The sequence below is a fragment of the Apostichopus japonicus genome, chromosome 3 (assembly GCF_037975245.1).
Source record: "Apostichopus japonicus isolate 1M-3 chromosome 3, ASM3797524v1, whole genome shotgun sequence".
NCBI lineage: Eukaryota > Metazoa > Echinodermata > Holothuroidea > Aspidochirotida > Stichopodidae > Apostichopus > Apostichopus japonicus.
The window spans coordinates 23839046-23860487 of NC_092563.1; the positions used below are offsets into that span (position 1 = coordinate 23839046).

General features: G+C 38.2%; 1 protein-coding gene across 2 annotated transcripts in view; it reads right to left on the minus strand.

Annotated features, from left to right (window-relative positions):
- Nucleotides 1–8496: 8496 nt before the first annotated feature.
- LOC139965551 (uncharacterized) overlaps nucleotides 8497–21442 on the minus strand; it is a 33796-nt gene continuing 20850 nt past the window's right edge. For both annotated transcript variants that reach the window (XM_071968037.1, XM_071968038.1), the window contains exons 3-5: nucleotides 15647–16087; nucleotides 13353–13475; nucleotides 8497–11410 (exon numbers count right to left, since the gene is read on the minus strand). In XM_071968037.1, the coding sequence (XP_071824138.1) occupies nucleotides 11004–11410; nucleotides 13353–13475; nucleotides 15647–16087 (971 nt within the window). In that variant the 3' untranslated portion in view covers nucleotides 8497–11003. The remainder of the gene's footprint in view (nucleotides 11411–13352; nucleotides 13476–15646; nucleotides 16088–21442) is intronic.

Consider the following 21442-nt stretch of genomic DNA (forward strand, 5'->3'; position numbering starts at 1 on the left):
AACAGAAGAAGGAAAATATAGAATTAGGACAACATGAATGGATTGAGTGCAAGTTAACCTTTAGTTTTAACAAATGGAAAATTAAAGGGCTGTGGTCCTTGGCCTTGTAGTAAAGAAAACAACCCTTGCATGAATTAAGCAGATTGATTGCCTGTACTTTGGACAAACTTTCAGTAACTTTGCAACCCTTTTAGAGTTTTAGAAAACAATGGTGATGATTGGAAACATGCCAAAACTAAGAACTGCAGTAAGTCATTTTACGTCTTCTTTTGACGGTTAACATTTTGTGCGCCGGATGTACATTACTGTATAATTGTGTCATGGCACCTTTTGAGAGCGTTTGGTCCGTTCGGGTTGTAAACAAGATTGCTGCGATTGGTCAAATCATTTCACGACATGTACATCTGCCATGTTGTTACCTTAGAAACGCCACTAGCGGAAGCAACCGCCGGGCTTGGTACGGCGCTTTATCGATAACATATAGCCTACCACACTATGCAGTTGGTATCATAGATTAGGTTTATGGTATATTGGGTTGCTGCACTCATCCCAGTCAGGGAATACCTATTCATATTCTCCCCAGAGATCCATCCTTTTTATGTGAATTCATCCCTATTAAGGCGAGAACCTCCATGTTGGGTCTCTTGTAATTACAACTCCCCACCCCACTCAACCTTATTTGGAAATTTGGCTTTGTTGATTATTATTATCATAAGCGTGCAAATTGCTTTCCCCCCTTACCGATGCTGTTTCCCCTGCTTATTCTTATTTTCCCTGTAATTACCCCAAATTTGGTATTGATTACTTGTTTTTCGGCTTTTGTATTACTTCGTCGGTTTTCGGCTTTAGTTTGTGGTAATTTCATGTTTTGTTTTGTTTTAACTTCACACTGTCTTCTTAGATAATCTGTGTTCTTCCATTTTGTTGTTGTTAAAAAATTAATATTTGTCATATATATCCTGTAGGTTCTTGAACTATACCATGAATTCCTATTGAAATCATGTGTCGCAAAATGCGAAATACAGAATGGGTATTTTTACTGCGTTCCTCTCTTAGCTTTCTCATCTCTACTGTTGCAATGCTTTTCGGTCTAGTAGGGTTGATGGTCTTCGGAAGTGAAAGTTGAAGCTAATAATCCGAAAGTGAGTAATTAATTGGGCGCAGTGCTAAACGTTAGCAATGTGTAGACCAGGAAGATGGAAAAGTTCAGTCACAGAGAAGGAGACCGGTTAGTGAGGAGCAGTGAGTTTGTAAGATATATATACATATGTAGGCCCAAAGAATTAAATATGTAGCACATAACCCTATGGATCAGGGGTTCACTAACTGGGGTGCATGAACCCCCAGGGGTTCATTGAGTCCATCCCAGGGGGTTCGTGAGACGTTTCTGAAAGTCAAAACTAGAGTACATTTTGTTGAACTAAATTCTGAAATATCATATAATTTAGTAATGTACAAAAGTCGTACCTATCGACAAACTCTTTTCGCATTCCATACGCATATGTTGCAATAGTAGTTCCGTACCGTGCATATGATAAATGACTGAATTATGAATCAGACACAGGCCGCATGACTTTGGTGAAGTTGGTGAACGCATGACAGTACAATAATACACTATGAACTTGATCTTTACGAAGCATTGTTATGCGTATTATAGTATAATAATGACTCAGATCGTGTCTCGAAAAGTTGGGGTTCATGGACAACTCTGACATCCACAGGGGGTTCGCGGGGATAAAGTTAGGGAACCCTGCTATATATGTAACAATTTGAAGGGTTGTCCCAAACTTCGTCTAAAGACTGAACATTGCAAAGTTTTAAGATTGAGATATCACGAAGTCGATATGAACTTTTATAATTGTTTTTTTTTAGTCACGTCTGCTTTTCATGGCTCTTTTTCCTTGTTCATAACTGAAGACAATTACATTTTTAATTTGAATCTCCGTTGAGAAAGGGGCACAAATAAGCTGTCATAATGCATATTTAGCTAATACTGTCAGTCAAACAGACGTGTGCTTCTGCACAAACGTAAATTGATATTCTGCTTTACGCAATTAAATATATGCTTAGTAGCTATCACGTGACAGTCTGATCTTTGCATAGAAATTGTCAAATTTCTATGGATTTTTGTCATCCCTGTGCACACATGTATACAGTCAGAGCCGTATGCGAAATTATTTTTCCCACTTCGACGCGGCCATATTAGCATAATGGGCGTGGACTATCGGTCGTTGTTACGGCTTATTGGTCCACGTCACAGACTATGCAGTGATATCTCTCGGGTGTTTGTTTGGGTGCTGAAAGTTCTCAATTAAGTTACATGTCAGGGATTCTAGTACACGTACCAGTGTAATAAATAGTATAGTACAGAGGGACATTGCTATTTAGGCATAGTTATAGCAGGGAGCTGCTACTCTAACAGTAACAGCTCCCTGGTTATAGTTAATACAGACGCAAGTGACAACTGTTTAATAAAATGGGTAGAATATTTCAAGTCCGTAACAATACCCAGTAGCGTACGTAAACTAATGATGAAAGCACGTAGGCTCCTTACTGCCGTTTAAAAGGGGGTTCATTTATAAATGAACAAATAATTTAGAATGACGGATAAAACAATATGGGCACAATACAATACATGTATCTTTGTAGGTTTCTAGCATTGAAAGGTCAGTGGGCCTACCTGGTGTAATATGAAGTGTAATAATCAATACCACGGGAGGTTCATTTATAACTTTTCCAGACCCTGCTGTCACGGGAGGTTCTTTTCCAAACTTTTCCAGACACGGGAGGTTCATAACACATCTAATAAACAAACACAGTTTGATTTTGTGATGGAATTTACCTCAAGAGCTCCATAAGACCCGATTGACTGGGAGGAGCAGTCGCACATCATCATGGATCTCATGAAGTCATGTCTTAGGCCTGAGTATATTAGGCCTGAGTATATTAGCTGAGTATATTATTAAAGAGCTATACGTAAGAGCTCGAAGTCCAAGTCACAAACTTGCCGGCCTGTGACGTATTTCATAAGCCACGCCCATGTGGCCGCGTCGAAGTGGGAAAAATAATTTCGCGAGCCGTATATATACGGCTCTGCATGCAGTGATACCAAGAGCGCTCACAAGAATATCAGCACAATAAACTGGTGGCGCTCTCTCCGAAATACCGGTACGCATGTTGTAAGTACAGAACACCTCCGTTCGTATGCGTATTTCTATATACGAGTGTTTTCTGTACTGTCATGCACAGTGGTTTGCCAATGGAGAATCTGTAATTTTATAGGCGTTCATATCAACACGCACTAGGAAATTCTCTTCATGGCATGTAGTGTAATTGTACGACACCAATACATGGCTCTGATTAATACTCTTCTAAAGTGAGAGCGTCCGATGTCTGCCGAGACACCTTTTTCGTAAGAGCGTCCTCTACTTTATATCACTTCAGGAAAAGCTGTCATAGTCATCTCCAGTCATATTTTCCTTGAATTAAAACGAGGTATCAACTTATAATAATGGCAAAAGGGAGGTGGAAAAAGAACAGAACCTACAACAACAGGGAGGAGCATTACAATGCTTTCATTCACAGCTAGATGTCTTAAATGAGTTTCTAAGTTACGAAACCCAATGCCAATGTCCTCCAAGCTAGGCTGTCTTTGTAACAACTCTTCCCCACCTATTCTAATTCCCCTTCCCCCCGCCATCAGTTAAACCTCAACTACATTGTAATATGTCCTGTATATAAACTAACGTCCTGCAAGCACAGAGTTGCAACGGCATATTCAAATTTCATCCCGGATCGGTATGGCTTTCCCCTGCAGGCTTCTGTGCCGTCATAGCTGTGTAGTAATTGAAACGAAGCACTCTTTCCTTTGTACGCTAGCAACGGACGGGTTCTTTTCTCCCTTTCACTTCTTGTATTGTAAATACTGTAGTATTCCACCAGTCTACAACACTGATGGAATACTATGCCGGAGGCCGTCCTATACTTCCCGCTGTAAATTGGTTTCTCTTATCAGGGAACAATTTGTTCACGCTATCAGTATATGAGTCACGTCTCCATCAGATGAACGAATCTACATTTATCAGAAGGATTTAAACTCGACGAGTGAAATGATGCTACAGTATTTTTCTCCAGAGAGCGAATTAGGAAGAAGCTAAACGTACAACGAAGGAACGCCAACCTGTCGCTCGTCTCCTATACCTTTGTATATTTGGAGTAATTTGATTCTTAGAAACATCTGATTGGTCACTGATAACGTTAACGAATGAAAATATGTTGGATCGCTGAAAATATGTTGGTTCGCTGATAAATAAGCATCTATGGAGGGTAGATTGAGGGCGGGGGTTGCGCCAGAGGTTTTTGTTTGATTGGGGGAGGGGATTAGGCACAGGGGGAGAAAATGGGATATCTAGAGAGAATTAGTAAGGTAGAAATATATGGAATCCCCAGCTGTTGCTATACCGTAACATATTGTATATTTGGGTTAACTTTATAATTAGTCAAGCCTGATGGGTTTACTGGTATAATTTGTCAATGAAATATTTTGAAGAGTTGTGACTAAATTAGCATCCCTGGAAGATGGAATTTGGGGAGCAGTGCTGGATTTGGTGGATGAAAGAATTATTAAAGTCAACAGACTGCATAAAACATGTATTATTTTTCGATTGAGGACCAATGTCTTCATGTTAATCCTTCAACAGAGGGTATTGGAGGGGAAGGGAGGAAAAGGGGAGAGTGTCAGAGTGGGGTGGGTCAGCGTCCTCTACACTAAACCATGCATTAGTGATGTTTTAATAATCCCTATGTTTGCAACATGCCGGCCGGCACTGCATACATAACATGCAATGAGAAACAGTGTTGCATTTTCTTGGAACCAATTACGAGGCAGCAAGGAGAGGCACCTAGGAGAGGCACCAAGCAAAGCAGAAGTACCTAGTGAATCTGGGCATGACAAAACACATGAAAAGAGATAAAAAAGAGACTTCTTGTTTCTACATCACATTTTGTCTATGTTATACAAATACAAACAAAAAGTAAACCTGTCTGGACAATTTACAATGGCTATCAATGGAGAGTGAGGAGAGAGAGACAGAGCGAGCTAGGCAGGATGGAGGGGACGATGAATACAATAGGAGGAGAAGACTGATAAATTCAGCCAATCAGAATAGAGTAAACCGGTCACATGATTGCCTTAGTATAGCCAAATGAAAACGGTTTCTCTATATATGTACACTGAGAAGAAGACAAAAATTAAGTACGAATAGGTTGTAAAAATACAACAGGACTGAAGAAATTAACAAGTTCTCAAAAAAAAAAAAAACTTGAAAAAAAAGAAGAGATTAATACATGTTTTTACATCCTTCATATTTCTCCCACCATTAGTAAAATCATAACATGAATCATGAATACAAAGCAATATATGTGTGGAGTACAGAAACATTCATTGCATGAGTTCTGTCGGTCCGGTATCCAGGGGTTTTCCGTGACCTTAGGTCAAATCGCGCTGAATGGAATGAAAAACATGTAGTACTTGTGCATACATAATTAATATATTTAAAACTACATAACCGTGCCTAACGTATTGCGAACCGGTGAAATGATTTCAACTACAAAGATAGCCGACACTTTCAGCATATATATAGAATTGGACAAATGCTCTGGGCAAAGACCACCGGGTATCACGATGCCAGAGAAAAAGCATGTACACTTCACAATGGGTCGTCAAGGTATTGCAACATAATGACTACGCTTACTCAATTTCTGTTATCTCTCTTCTTTTGCTCTTTCATTGATGAATGAAGAATGGTCTACATTTTGAACTAATGAATACAGAATGGAGGAAAGTCCTCTGATTCTCACAAAATCTTTGATATGAAGTGACGTGCATTGAGACAGACAGAATAGTTGGTCTTGGTATTAATCAGCTTCCACACAGATCATAGAAAATGATCATGAAAATAGTAATCATAATAGTAACATGATTGTCTTCATGGCTTTTAAGAGAAAACGGACAACAAAGCAGCAATAAATGATTTTCTTATAATCTATAAAACCATCACAGAGGTTAATTATATTAAAAGTTAAATGCTTGGCTTTAACGCGCCCTCAAAACAGTCTTTTCATCATTTTCGAGGCAATTCCCGACAGGAATCCCCAATCTACTTCAATTTTTTTTTAGAATATTGAATTTGACATATAATATACACTATTATGAAAATGTCTGGGGATAATGTGTTGCGAAGAGAATCCAACACGGTAACATCTCACTCATTCGCCTCCATGTAGTGAATAAATCTATAGGACAGCGGCATCGTTTGATTAATGGGGCTCTCCAACTGAGGTTGCAGTCATTATAGGTCCTAATATCAGAATCAAAGCAACACCATGTTGGAATCAAAGTTACACCATGTTGGAATCAAGTAGCACCATCTCGGACTCAAACTAACACCATCTTGTGAAATGGCAGCCAATCACAAGCATGCACACGAGGGCATGAAGGGAGACGAGCTGAATGATCGACTCAAAAAGGACGACTTGTGCCGTTTTGCCGAATGAAAAAAAAACATGTTTTAGAAAACATCAGGTTGATATTAAAGGTGCTTGAATAAGTCTGTTTGATTTAAATAATTTTGAGAAATGTTCCAACGATCTCTTCTTCGATAATTACGAATAATTATGTAATGATGGTACCACTCTGCCACTGCTAGTGGTTACATAGGGGGAGGGGGGACTAAAACTCATACCAACAGATTATCAAGTTGCGTGGAAGAAGATAAGACCAATACGACACCATCCTTCGTTTATTTTTTAATTTTTTATTCCTGATTATTGGGGAGTCAACTGCATTCTGTCAACAGCCAGTAAGGTTTTGTAAAACATAGCAGAACAAATGCAAGTAAAGCCGGTGTAAAAGTTGAGTACATGTCCTATAAATTACGGCATAGAAAATATATATCACATCATGAATCTTGTAGTTTTCATATTTTCTTAACTTTTCCATGCCCAAAGTCTCACCCATTGTTATTTCTACTTTTCAGACAGATTTTATGTATAATTTTGATTTTACCAGGCTGCTAGGGTCATGCATGTATATCAACTATAAGAAATGATTTTCTCCTTCAAATAAATTTTTATTATTAATCTTCATTTTTTATTATTTATTTATGTTTTTGTTGCTCCTTGTAATGAGTTGATTTGAATAATTTGCTGAGCAAGGGATGTGTATAGCATTATAAATTAATTACCAATGCTGAGCAAGGGATGTGTATGACACTATAAATTAATTACCAATACAACATTGAAGAAAAAGGTGCATGAAATCAAGAGAGAGAATATAAAACCCTCACACAGAGCTCATGAATACTAAAAGATGACTATACGCACCAACCATAACATATTTTCAATACAATAAACTTTCACAATAACTTTTTTTTTGGACTGCTATTAAATCTGTTTTCTATTCTCTTCTCAGAGACTTGGCATTTGTTTTTGCCGTATGAACAGCTTTTTCATTCTTCATTTTAAAACATGATATGCGAATGACACATGACAGTTCCCCCCCCCAATATCCCCTCCTCTTCCAACACCCACCCATCCCCCATTTATCTATTCCCCTTGTTCATGCCTATGTCAGTGAATGACACCAATGCACATGACTCATAGCAAACAAATTGTTAATGAATGTAAACAAGTAGCATTTACCCCCCTCCATTGATCCCCCTCCATTGACCCCCCCCACCCTCCAGAATTCCACAGAGTTATGTGAGTCACAGGACTCTAGGGATGTCCTGTCAAGGTAAATGATACACTTACCCATCACCCTTACCCATCATCAGCATTAGTGAACCTTTTCATGATAAAAACACAAAATAAAAATAAAAAGTTGCGAGACCTCCCTTCTGCCAACACCTTACTCCCGAACTTGCTCTTTACACACTTTGTAACTCTGAAATAACTATTCATAGAGGATGAAATAGTGACACCTAAAAAAAATTAAAAAAGGAAGAATAAAAGAAGGGAAGACGGGAAAAACTCCAGAAACAAGTCTGTTCAACATCATAATACAGTGAGTGAGGTCACAGCATTGTAGTACAAAGAGCACAGATCTTTACATGTATGTATGCGTGTATGTATGTATGTATGTATGTATTTTAGATCCTCCTGTAAGCAGGAACTCGCGAAGAAGCCTCATTGGCTTATCAAAGCCGCACGCTGACCGAAGTCAGTCTCTTAGATTCATATGTAACATGTAGAGATGTTCATAGGAGACTTCACAGATAAAATCATAATCAATCTACCTTCCATAGTGACTCAGCAGCACATCATTCACTGCTACATAAGGAAAGCCCCTTTATAAATAAACATCGTTACAGTCTTACACAATTAAACAGCATGTATTTGCCACGGGAGGCTACTGTTGTACAGGACATATAAAGTATGATAAATCTAATAATAGCAGAAGCTGAAACTTAACTCTCTCCCACCCTCCCCACCCCGCCCCCAACCATCAAGAAAAAGCAGCAAAACTCAAAACAAAGATGTAAAATAATTATGAGTGTGACAAGCGGGCAAAAACGTAAATTACTACGCTTAACCTTGGCTATCTGTTACACATGAAATAAGATTTTCTATTAAAAAACACGCGGAACAAAAATACATGAGATTTTACAAAACGTATCTTGCGCGGATATGAATACGAATCTTGAAGGTGATCAAAAAGCTTTCTTTAGTTCAAATTATCTTTTCTTTCTTTCCTTTTTTGGTATATAACTTTGACAAAAACATAGGGTATTCTTTGGAGAGAAAATGCCAGCTGGCTACAAAACACAAAACTGACTCACAAGTTAACAACTATCTACTTTAAAAGGACCTAATGCCTCAGCAAATAAAACACAAATTAGAAATGGATACAGGGGAGGGGAGGGGAGGGGAGGGGAGGAGTGAGAAAATGTTAAAAACCATTAAATGATCCCAAATAATTCAAGTAAGGAAAAAACAAGGAATATTTTTCGAACCTGTTTTGGGGGTTTATACTTTCAAACTTTTGTACTTTTTGTCTTGTTTCAATACAATTCTATCACTATTGTCACCAGAAGAATCCACCAAAAAAATAAAAAATCAAGTACTGAAATATAAGAAATGAAGCCTAGAGAAAATTCACATTTCATTTCTTATAAAATGCAGCAAAAATTGACAACCACAAAATGTGAGAAAAACTTGTGTCAACAATGTGATCATTGTCAGCACCCTTTAAGAAAACACTAATACGATGTACACATCCATACTTACAACAAGAAATGCTATATACAGGAATACGTCTGAATTTGTTTAAGAAACAAAACAAGAGCATTTGGCATCGAGTTTAACAGCAAAAAAACAGGAAAAGAGAAGAAGAATATGAAGAATAACAAAGGAGACAATGTGACAGTTCACCTAACATAGTAATCTAAGTACTGAATACATAGCCTAAGCTGTATTAAAACTTACTGTTTGAATATATACATGACCTAGTCAAAATTTACCTTGATTCCTTCATCCCTGTAAAAATGAGCAGAACACCCCCCCCCCACCCCAAGAAAAATCTGAATACAATAATGTACATCACAATTCAATGAGTATATGCCAATATTAGGCCTCGACATTATACACCTTTCTGATTTTTGCCAAGCATAAATTTTCTATATTTTTCTCTAAACTGGATTTATGTATGATATTCTTTGCAAATTGACTGAAAATTCAAAAAGTTCTTGATCTGTTGAAATAGATCATACCTTCGACAGCCACCGAGATATTTTCATGAAAGGGTCATTAAGTATGTTGGTATTTTGAACACTAACCATCAGTATGGAACATTTAGCCGACACCAGAGTGTGGAAGTGCCTTCACATCCTTCCCACAGTAGAAGAATTTACAGGCGCTTTTCATGTAAATATATGTGTTTATACCTTCACACCTCTGCTGTGTGCATTCCCAACCACCGCTCACGCACTGGCAGCGGCTCTCTCTCAGAGTATGCCTTGCCTGGATCACAAACTTCCCGCCGATCAATATATCTGTCTATCCCAGACTCTTCTGGGAACGGTTTCTTCACTCTCTAAAATTAGTTCTGTATAAACAGATGCAGCAGTTTTGTAGTCGGGATAATGGAGGCAGAACCAAACGAAAGACTGAGCCTGCTAGTGGATAGATTCCGATGCTTTGAAGATTTTTTTAGGAGTGATAAATTATAGTCAATGATGACAATTTGTCATGTATGAATTATGATATCAGGAAGAAGACTATGTACAATATACAGTATCCATGGCAACAAGGAAATCAAATGACTTTCATTAAAACCTTGACATTCCTTCAAAGGTAGAAACAGCCAAACATTCACCAAACCCACAAACCTGAAGAAAAAAAACACCATAAAAATGCCTTTTTGTTTTAATTTTTGTCAAATCAACCATGGAATCAATTTGTTTCCCAAAATTTCAAAGTAATACTAATGTTAAAACTAGGTAACAAAAAATATTTTGATATTTGGCAAATATGATGTTTGCCTTGTGATTCCTATTGGTCATTACCAAACCTTGCCAAAATGAATTAAAAATCAGCAGTTGAATGGCAACAGGTAAGAGAGAGGAGTGAAGTGAATAATTGTCTTTAAAATCACAGAAATGATCGTAAAAAAATAACGACGTCCTAATAGAAAACGTCATCGCTCCTCGACGGGTACGACGGCGTTCTTTTTTGAAGAGGAAAGACTAGAATAACGGTTTCTACTCTTGCGCTGTCTGCTTTCACAGTTCCGTCAATGTTATCTATCTCCTTTCTCTCTTTCTGTCTCTCATGAGGACCGCAACGCAGTAACGACAAACTCTCGATTAAAGTACTTGCATGGTTTTTTTTATAAACCCTTTATAGATGATCTCTCTCTCTGGTAACGACCTGTCATCCTTTCATAGCTAATTAACTACATACGCTGATTAAAGTATCTTTGCCCCTGTCCGCACTAAGAGCTACTAAACCTTCTGTGGGTGTCCTGCCCGGCCGTTATACGAATTGGCAGGATTGTACACCGGCTGGTAACCCGCGTGTCCGTTCTGCTGGTTCCCCTGGTTGTAGCTCGGGTAGTTGGGCTGTGGCCTCCCGGACATGGACGAATACGAGGAATAGTTGGAAGGGTTTGAGTTGTGGGTATGGTACGGGGCGGTGGCGGGAGGGGTCGGTCTGGGCGCCATGTTGGTCATGTTGGTACTCTGGAACGACTTCTGTTCTTGGACGTCGCCTTGTTTCCGGCAGCAACAGCAACAGCAGCAGCAACAGATGCAGACGAGTAACAGAAGTACCACAGTGAGGGCCAGGGCAGAGGCGACCACCACTACCATCGTGAACCCGTATTCCTCCACCAAATCGTGCCACATGTTGACTGAAAGAGAGACGGACGGACAGAAGATGAAAATATATCGGAATAACATCAATGCACACTTTGACCATGGGGGAGAGAGCAACTTTCAGGACTTGGACAAATAATATTTTATAATATAACAAAAAACTCTGGTTGAAACTGCCATTATAAGCTACAACAGCTTGACATGTGTGTCTTAGAAAGAACATTTTTTTGGAAAACAATGTTGCAAACACCCACAATAACCACATATATAATTAGTGGTATAATTAGTAGTATTTATCTCATAACTGATACTGGAAACCTCCCCCCCCCCTCCCGTGTACAAAAAAAAAAGGTCTGGAGGACTTTAATACTTGGAAGAAATTTTTGTACAAGTAGAAGTATATAGAACATACAACATTATGTTCCATAGAAGATGCTCTAATGAATGGGATACTTTGCACAATAAGAAGCATGGTAAAAGTGTCTTTAATTGGTTAGGCTAATTAACTACCGGGTACATTAACCAGCGGGGTGAGGGGGGCATAAGCCCCCTCAGTCAAATGTCTTGTCCCAACTTCCCCCCCCCCCCCACTTGCCTCCCAAACAACATTGGTGGGCGAAAAATTGTTGGACGAAAATTACAAAATGCATTTATAGGCTCAGTTAAAGCGGTTCGCAGTCAATATTAATCCATCGTTTTCCGTCACCTACTACCATTTTAATATCATGTGTATGTGTATAACTTTATACCATTGTTATATCATGTGTATGTGTATAACTTTATACCATTGTTATATCGACGGTCTGAAGTTAATCCGACGTTGTTACTTGGAAGCTGCAGCATGATATCTTATGTCATTTCAACATCACTCGTGTGAATGCACACAGATAGTAGGAACTGTATCTATTTTTGTCTATTTCAGCTACCGCTTATAAATAACTTGAGGGATCTGACACCTATTATAACAGCACAAAGTGTGATTGGAGGCCATCTATACACAGCTGCAGATGAAATAATGTTGCCATGGAAACAAAACACTGATATTTTATGACGTGATCCCAACGAGGACTGACTACCATGTCGTAGCATCCGACTCATCAAAGAAAAGTAATCAACTTTATGGATAGCCAAACCGCTGATGAAAACCAATTCCTTTGTAATATTCTTTGATTTTACGGCACCAAAACTTTAACCAGCTCTCTCTACCAAATACACGAAACAAATATACTTTCATCTAAAGACAATTTTTATGCCACTCTTATGAATGGTAAGAGACCTTACACGTTATACAACATACTAGCAGGCTTGAGTTCAATTAATTGAACTATCTGAGCGGTTCGAGACCTGCTGTGTATAACACTTTCTTGGAAATTTATCAATAACAGAGGTTTAACGATTGATCGGATTTTTTTAATCCTGCAATTCACTGCATTTAAACCACAACAGGGTGTTCTAGGGATCGAATCTATGACTACTTATCAAAGACAAATTTCTTTATATGCAGTCACAGATAGGTATTCTGCTTTATACTATTGATTTTTCATCCAGTTCACACAGAGCTGACCTAGCAGTCTCTTTGCTTAACCTGGTTCCATCCCCAATGCTTCAGACATGGACAAGCTTTTAAAATAGAAAGTGGTTCTGAAAGTAATATGTACTACTATACAGGGGAGTGTAGACTGGATATCACATTGACGACTTACACATGTATAGCTGAAACAAAGACCTCGGAAATTTATACAGATTTCCAACAACTATTCACGTACAGTACCTTGCCAAAATGGCAATAATCTGAACAAAATTACCTCTTTGATGAGATACTTTTATCGGTCTAAAAAATCATAGTAGAAATATGAAACTTGAATTTGTTTTTGCACACTTGCTACCATCTTGCCAAAACTTGATCAGTTTGACGATAGTGTGTAAAACCAACTGGTGATAAAGTACAGTATGCATGCCTAACATGGGTCTACTTACACTTGGAACAGGTGGTCTTGAGTTCATCACTGTCGTCATTGCACTGTGTGACTCCGTCACACTTCAAGGAGTTATCTAAGCACATACTACCGTCCTTACACACAAAGCAATCCTCTGTTTCCTCTGGGAAAAGGGAGGCAAACATAAAGAAGGGGTTAAAAAAATGATCAAGAATGTTACCAGTCTGTATAGGCTAGGTAGATAGGTGTGCGTATACAGGGGATAGGTGCGGGAGGAAATTGGAGGAACGAAGTCAATCTTTAGCATTTTTTTAACGTTTCGTAGGTAAGGTAGATGGGAAAGTGTAAGTTGATTGTAGACAGGATAGGAAATTACAGCAAATTATACTCATATCCCACAAAATTTGCTTTCGTCTCAGGGACTTCAATCCAAGACGTCAATCAATTGCTCAACTATTCCAAATTTCTCACTGTACAAAAACATTCAGCAAAAAATGCCACCGGTACAAAGCGATGATTCTGCTCTGAAATCAAGCTCCACTGATTGTACTGTAGCATGATACAACCACGTTCACCAAGGTATAATTCTTGACAAGACCTACACCTGTTATGATTTTATAACATTAGACTACCACTGCAGCGACCACTGCACTACTACATTATAACAACTTCTACCCTTTTTGACTACAGTCATTTTTTTCCCCCATGTCAAGACTTCTGAAATCCTTTTTTTCCTAAGATAGATTTCTTGATTTGTATCACCATGGTATCACTATCCAGGTTGTTCAACATACCATAAACAGCAGGGGATGGTTAAGTAAGGATGTTTCCAACCATATATACCATCCTCCTTGACATAGGAGATTCAATTTGAGCTTTTCGAATACTGTGACGACAATGAAAGCAAACACGAGGAAGAGGACCAGGACCATTCCCTCAAGTACTAAGATTTCAATCTTAAGTAACTATAAAGGAAAAAGGATAGATAGATATAGATATATATATATAGCCTAGTGGTTAGGGTGTCCGCGTACAGAGCGGGAGGCCCGTGGTTCGAATCCCGGTGGAGGCTGAAAGTTTTTTCACTGTTCTTGATTTTCCAACTCATTACGATTTTCATTTATATATATATTTATATATATATATATATATATATATATATATATATATATATATATATATATGCAAGTAGGGCAAACATTTAAAGGAACAAGAATCCTTCAAAATCTGCAGAATTTGCAGGTACAAAGGTTACTATAGCGCATGTCTTTTTTCATGTAAATAAACAGCAACAAGGAATAGTGAGGAATTTGTGACACCTCAACCAAAATGTTGGTGTAGATTGGGTAAGAGGAGGGAGGAAGAGAGATGGTTGCATGTGCAATGGGGTTTGGGAGGGGGGACTACCACTAATAGTTAATCCTCTTCCCTCCCCCTCCCCTCCCTCTTGATTTTCAACCTCACATATAGTGTTTATTAGTAAAACCTTGCTTTTAGAACTAACTATATATAAGATTAAATTTGCCTCAGAATACACCATTTGACATCTTAAATTTTTAAAGAAAACTCTTGGGGAGGACCCCAAATCCCCTACATATGAGACAGCTTCCATGACCCCCAGGGCAATGTCCCCTGCATTATTAAGTTCTTCAATCTCCTCTGGTCCTACCATTAAGTTTCAGGCTCATACCTACATCAGTTGGGAGAAATTTTTAATTTATGATCATTTATTAGAATTATAAACTTCGACTTAAAGCTACCTATATAGACCTAAATTCAAGTCTAAATGTGTTTTCAGAATGCACCCACTTGACTTGTTTAGCTGGGGGGGGGGGGGGAGGGGAATCATGAATCAGCTAACATGACCCAAAGGCAGCAAGCTCCCCATCTTAAAATCCTTCATTAGCCTCATATAAGTTTCTTCCCCCCCTGACCTAAATCGGTCCAGAGAAATTTTGCATTTGGCCTCCTCCCAACCTTTGAAATCTTGTGAGATACTTAAGAGAGGGGGGAAGCATGGTTAAAAGGTCAAGTAGTATTTACTAAAACTGAGCAAATGAGGTAAACCAAGGACCAATACTCCAGACACTTTGCACTCCTGGGTTATGCCTTGACTTTCTTGGGCTTTTTGGAGGTCTATGGATAGAAAAATACCTATTATCTGAGACGCATGACATATGCATTCAAGGAGTGGACATGCTATTGTCATTTCTAAGGGAGTGCACCAACACAACAAACATTCCAAGAATTTAGTAGAGAAACCAAACACAATGTAAAACAAGATAGGAAAGAGATTCTTCTAAGTGATCTTAAGTGATCATTACAAATACTAACCTTCAGCGGGAATGAACGAGGAATAGAGGAACTGGAGTCCTTTGTTATCTGTGCTCGTACCGTCTGTGATGAACCTCACGGTGACCACGCCACCCACGGACTGGTAGTCCTCCGGGAATTCTCCCGTCCCTCCACAGATCACCCTCTCCGGTGGACAGTCGTCGGACTTGATCCAGAAGGTGTTGCCTGACTCGTATATTTCGAATCGATCGCCCCCCTCTTTGCACATGCCGGTGTCCATGTCGTAGTTCTGTTCCAAGTCGAAAAATTCAAACCTTAGATTGATCCGGCTGCCTGGCGTGGCCTTTATCGTGAACAGGCAGTCTACGTTCGTGGAGTAGGGTTCCACGTCTGCCTCCGCGTGGGACGAGATCAGTCCGAAGCTGTCGTTGACCATCTTGTTGATACACATGAACGTCGGGTTGGCATCTTGCATGTACGCTGTAAAGAAAGGATGACCTCTATATTATAGAAACTGTAAAGTCCACAGAGAGAAGCATTTTTACACATGGGCAGTGATCCAATAAAAGGGCCAAAGGTTAGAGAGGTGGGGGAGGGGAGGGAGGGGTGAGGTACAGTATGCAGTGGTACTGTAAGATGTTGTGACCATTTTTGTAAGCCTGGTAGTTTGAATGCTATGTTGAGAGAAGACATAAACATTTTTGGAATATGTTGGTACTGAGAAATAATCCATAAACCAATTGAAATATTTATCATAGTTGAAATAAAAAAAAACAGAAAGCCAGCAGGCATTCCTTGCCTTCTAAGTTTAAACTGTTTATGGAATCACCTGATTGATAGAGGAACAGGAGGAAAATGTGTCCTGAAGTCAAGTACCAGAACATCATATCAGATAACTTGGTCATTGCATATAGGTATTACCATTCTGAATGTTAATGACAGATTGATCAGTCATTAGTGAAAGTGGGAAACCCTCTTAACCACTTAGAAGAGGAAAGGTCAAATCATGTGACAGTTAGTGACACAGAATATAATTGAGTTTGCATCCTGTACAAGGTTTCCAGACTTTGACCTCTGTTGAATTCAAATGACCTTCCATCAGCATCATATTTGGGTTAACATTGAGACAATATCTGTCACTTAATGTACTTGTTGCAACTTCTACATCTTGAGATGTTGTGTGAACAAAGTTGAAAGACTTTGACCCATACAGATCTCAAATGACCTTTGACCAATACCAAACCAGTTCTACCTAAGGGGAACCTACATACCCATGTACCAGAGCTATCCTTCTGAGGTTAAGAGCGTTTATGATGATCAAGTATCACATACAACACACACACGCACCCACACAACACCATCACCATGCATAGATTCCTTCTGCCTTAGGAAATTCAAAAAATGCAATCTTTTATTAAAAATCGACGATACTGTGTAGCTCAAAAAGTATTACAATAGACTCTGACAATGTATAATAATCTAAACAACAGTAGTATGAAAACTTCAGCATTTGATTAATCACTGCATGCTGGCAGTTCAAGGTACAGTAGTATAAACACCAGCTCATATATATATACAAGATCAGTCAACCTGTAGCTTGTCCATACATGTACATGCACTTCAACAGCCAGCAAATATAATATATCAAGGATGAAATATCTTCCATCTCCTGAACTCTCTCTCTATCCACCTATCTCTCTCTCCCTAAATTAGATTTACTCTCCTTTCCCAGTTTTGAACGATGATCTATTGATTTTGTTTATAAATATTCCTTGTCAATTTCTGAGTTGTCCAAGGAGATTCTGGAGAGTAGAAATCTTACATCGGAAGAACAGCTTAGCTTTATATACCTTAATTATGTTGATGAGTCAAGTAGTATATGCAAATGTATGAATTAGGGTTAGGGGGGTAGAGATGTGGAACTGATTGTGACTGAGACCGTATATTTAAGAATATTTTAATTCATAATGTAGTGTCATTCTGATGGCACTCCATTTTTTTCTTCTTAATGGAGCAAAAAGCGGGTCAGAATTATAGTGGAATGTAACAGCCTATGTTTATGGTAATGATTCAATTACTAGGCAAATATGTGATGAATGAAGATGGATGGGGAATTATAGGACTGATTGTACGTTAACTCTATCATTACCGCAAATTATACTTAGCATGCAATAATGTACGGTAACATTCACTCTGACAATATGTTGGTGAACAGTGACTTGGCGTGTTCCCTGACATTGTAAGTATGCATGTATATGTATGTGTGTAGCTGCACCGATAGACACTGTGGTTGCTGTGTGTTGTATTAAGTCGAATTTTGTGACTAATTTTTCAAATGCAATTTAACCTACGTAGCTTTAAATTAAACGGCTAAAATTATTTCACCCGTTTACCGGAATGAAACAACTGAAATAAGATTTGTTAAATATGTTTTGGTATTGTATTAACCATGTCCTAGACCCTCAGAAATCTGAAGGTACAGTATATAATTAAACATACATGAAAGAAATACTGTAAATCCGTTTATTTGAGAAGATACTAATTGTGCTTCTGATATCTAACACTCCCCCACCCATTCCCCACCCCCCTCCCCGGATTCCCAATGATATAGTAGTGTCTAGCTCTTATTAATGAGGTATACACATCACAATAGGAGCTAGAAGGTCCTGATGGACGATAGGAAAGGTTCTTTTAACAAAGTCCGGTTCTTTTACAATGTTTATAAGCGAACTTGTCATATATGTCACTGACATCAGGTTTAAAGTGACTCGTTAAAATACTTGTACTGAAATCAATCGGGTATTACTAGCACTAATGAACCGCCCCTACAAAGATACATCCACAACTGTTATGAAAGTCTGTTAATTAAGAAAGATTCTGCTAAATGGGTACACTACAAGGATGTATTTTGAATGACCTTTTGACCTTCATCTCCAAAAAAAAAAAATATTGATGTTGCCAGCTGACTTTTGAAACATCATCTGACTTATAGTAACTAATTGCTATGTTTAATACAACATGGTTTTGTAACTATGAAGTCCTATTTATAGCCAATAACAAGGCAGGAAGGAGCGACTCCACTTCTAGTTCTAAGCAAAGAATGAGAGTATAAAACATAAACAGATTCTCTATTCCAAACTTCAGAAGGAGTATTGAGTAGATGGATCGTTTCAGAGCTTGGATTGAGGGCACCGTGCTAAAGTGTTATCAGACAGTAGGCTCTGTAAATGAGGAAAATGTGAAAGTATACACTTGGAGACAGGTGAGAGACGCCAACAAAATAGTAAATTGTCAAATTCCAATCTTGACAAATAATTTGCAACTAGCCCCCCTCCCCCCCCCCCAAAAAAAAAATGAATTGATGAAGTTAACTGAAGTCCCCAAAATCACACCACCAAAAACAACTTTTAAGAAATATTTTGAAAACTTTGAAGAATTTCTGATTTTGTCTTATTGCATGCGATAAGAAGAGAGATACATTTAAGAAGCACAGCCAAGTACCTCCGGAAGATGAATGTGCCTCAACAAAAGACCCTCGAATGATCAAAACTTTGATCATTTATCTCCAAAGCTGATATTTTTGTCTATTCCCCCCATTTTATTGATGGCCTCTGAAGGTTAGTTCTTCATCTTAAGAGAATAATTCTTGGCTGTTATTTGATGCATCTCAAAAGTCTAGACAGTATCATTTTGCAAGGAAGAACTCCTACAAAAGTACATTACTACAATCACAAGAAAGAAACAACTTTGGCAACTCCATCTATAGGGAATACTTTAAAAGCATTCACACTTTTACATAGCACAGGAGAGCACATGATGACGTCTACAAATATGTATTTATACAAAAAGTGACTATAATGTTACATCAATGTATAAATATAATATCTTTGGAATTGTATAACCCTAATGTTACAAAACAAGTTACAAATTGCCAAATTCTGCTTTGCTTTACAATTTACACCTGATAAATACCTGAAATTTCTGCCATAAAGTAACTGATTATTCTTTAGGAGCTATACATGGATAATATCTGCTTTTATTTTAATTAAGGTAATTTTAAAGGGTAACTCCTTTCCATGATTTCTTTCTACTTTTTGCCAGTACTGCTTTAATATATTTATCTATAAATCTTGCAATACTGCTTTAATATATGTTATCTTCAGGTCTTCATGTGAGATTAGTCATCAGAACAAACATACTCCCACTAATTTCAAGGAGTCTGATAAATTTTCAGTTTCCTTTCATTAATAAACCAGCTTTTTGATACTTAGCCACAAAAAAACGCTACTAATTTTTTTTTTTCTTTTCCATCTGCTGAGTATATCTCAAACTCAAAAATGAAATTGGTATTTGAAGCTGAAGTCTCTCGCCTACCAAATTTTCTTCGACAAATGAAGCAAACCGCTCGGTTAATCCATTTTAATTTTGAGCCCCCAAAAAAATTGCTCCAAGCAAAGATTTTCACATTTTAATATCACACACATGTATGCAAAAGCAACTGGAGAAAAAAGAAAAAAATTCCATCAAAATCGACTTAAAGAGCTGGTTTTAACAGACAATGTTCAACGACCTACTAGTCTACTACGATACTTGACTCGACAGGAACAAGTAAGCCGAACAAGAGTGAATGAGGGAAGATCGCTGCATCCGAACATTGAACTTTGGCCAAGAGCTGCATTCTTAAAAGATCTATAAAATGAGTAGTATTAACCATTCAATTAATGATATGACATGAATTGCCTTCCCTCCGAGGAAAACCCTACTTTTCGCACCTTCCATGTCGGTGCAACTTCTATCTATATCGAAGTCTTGCGACTGTAATACCTGGTCTATTAATTTTTTATTATTACATGTTTCATCCTCTTAGTTTCGTCTCACCGTTTCTCTTTCTCTCTCTCTCACTCCAAGGAGGATGCTAAATCAATGCCTTACTGTCGGCCTCTGTTCTATCGAGCCCGAAGGGAAATGCACACGATCGGCACAAATTAGGCTTCGGTGAGTCACCGCCTCGAATTTGTGACAAAAATGATGACGGGGAAAAAAAGGAAGAGAAAAGAAACCCCTTCCCTTTGGATGCTTCGGGTATTGAAAGAATTGAGGTTACACAATGTTACGTGGTAAGTGCAGTAGCGGCTTAACAGAGACTAAAGGCTATGATCAATGCATGCATGAGATGAATGCAAACACATTACAATCAATTTATCTGCAAGGCATCTAAGCTCTGCATTTTATAAAAATATTTGAAGTTCACCACCAATTGATGCTAACAAATCATGAAAGCTTCAATGGCTCAGGTTTTTTATTTACTCAAAGTTGTGGTCACCAGAGGCTTTAAAAAACTATCAAGCTTTGCTGATGTTTTCAGTGTTTACCTCAAGTTTTTGGATATAAAGTTTGCTGTCCTATATTCTTAAGTACCGTGGTAGCATAGATCAGATAGAGCTGGTTTAGCCAAAAATAAAATCTCTTGGAATTCTTCCGTATAGTAGCAGTTCATGAAACAGTTGTAACTCAGTTAAGTAATAACTTATTGGACATGGTTGTTTGTAACCATGCTTTTTGTCTAATATCCACTTTCAGAGCTTGGACTTTACTACGAACAGTGGCATTACCTTGCCCTCTGGTAAAGTGAGCATAGCTCTTTCGGTTGTCTGTTGCACTAGACCTATAATGACCATAAGATTTGACGCTAAACGCCCAGCTAAAAATGACCACAACGTTTCAGAAAACATTTGCACATCGCTGTCAACATTTTCCCTTACATATTTTGGAAAGTCAAAGTTACGTCTGGTGAACACTTATCACAAATAAAAATACCGGTAAAAGATTTTAATA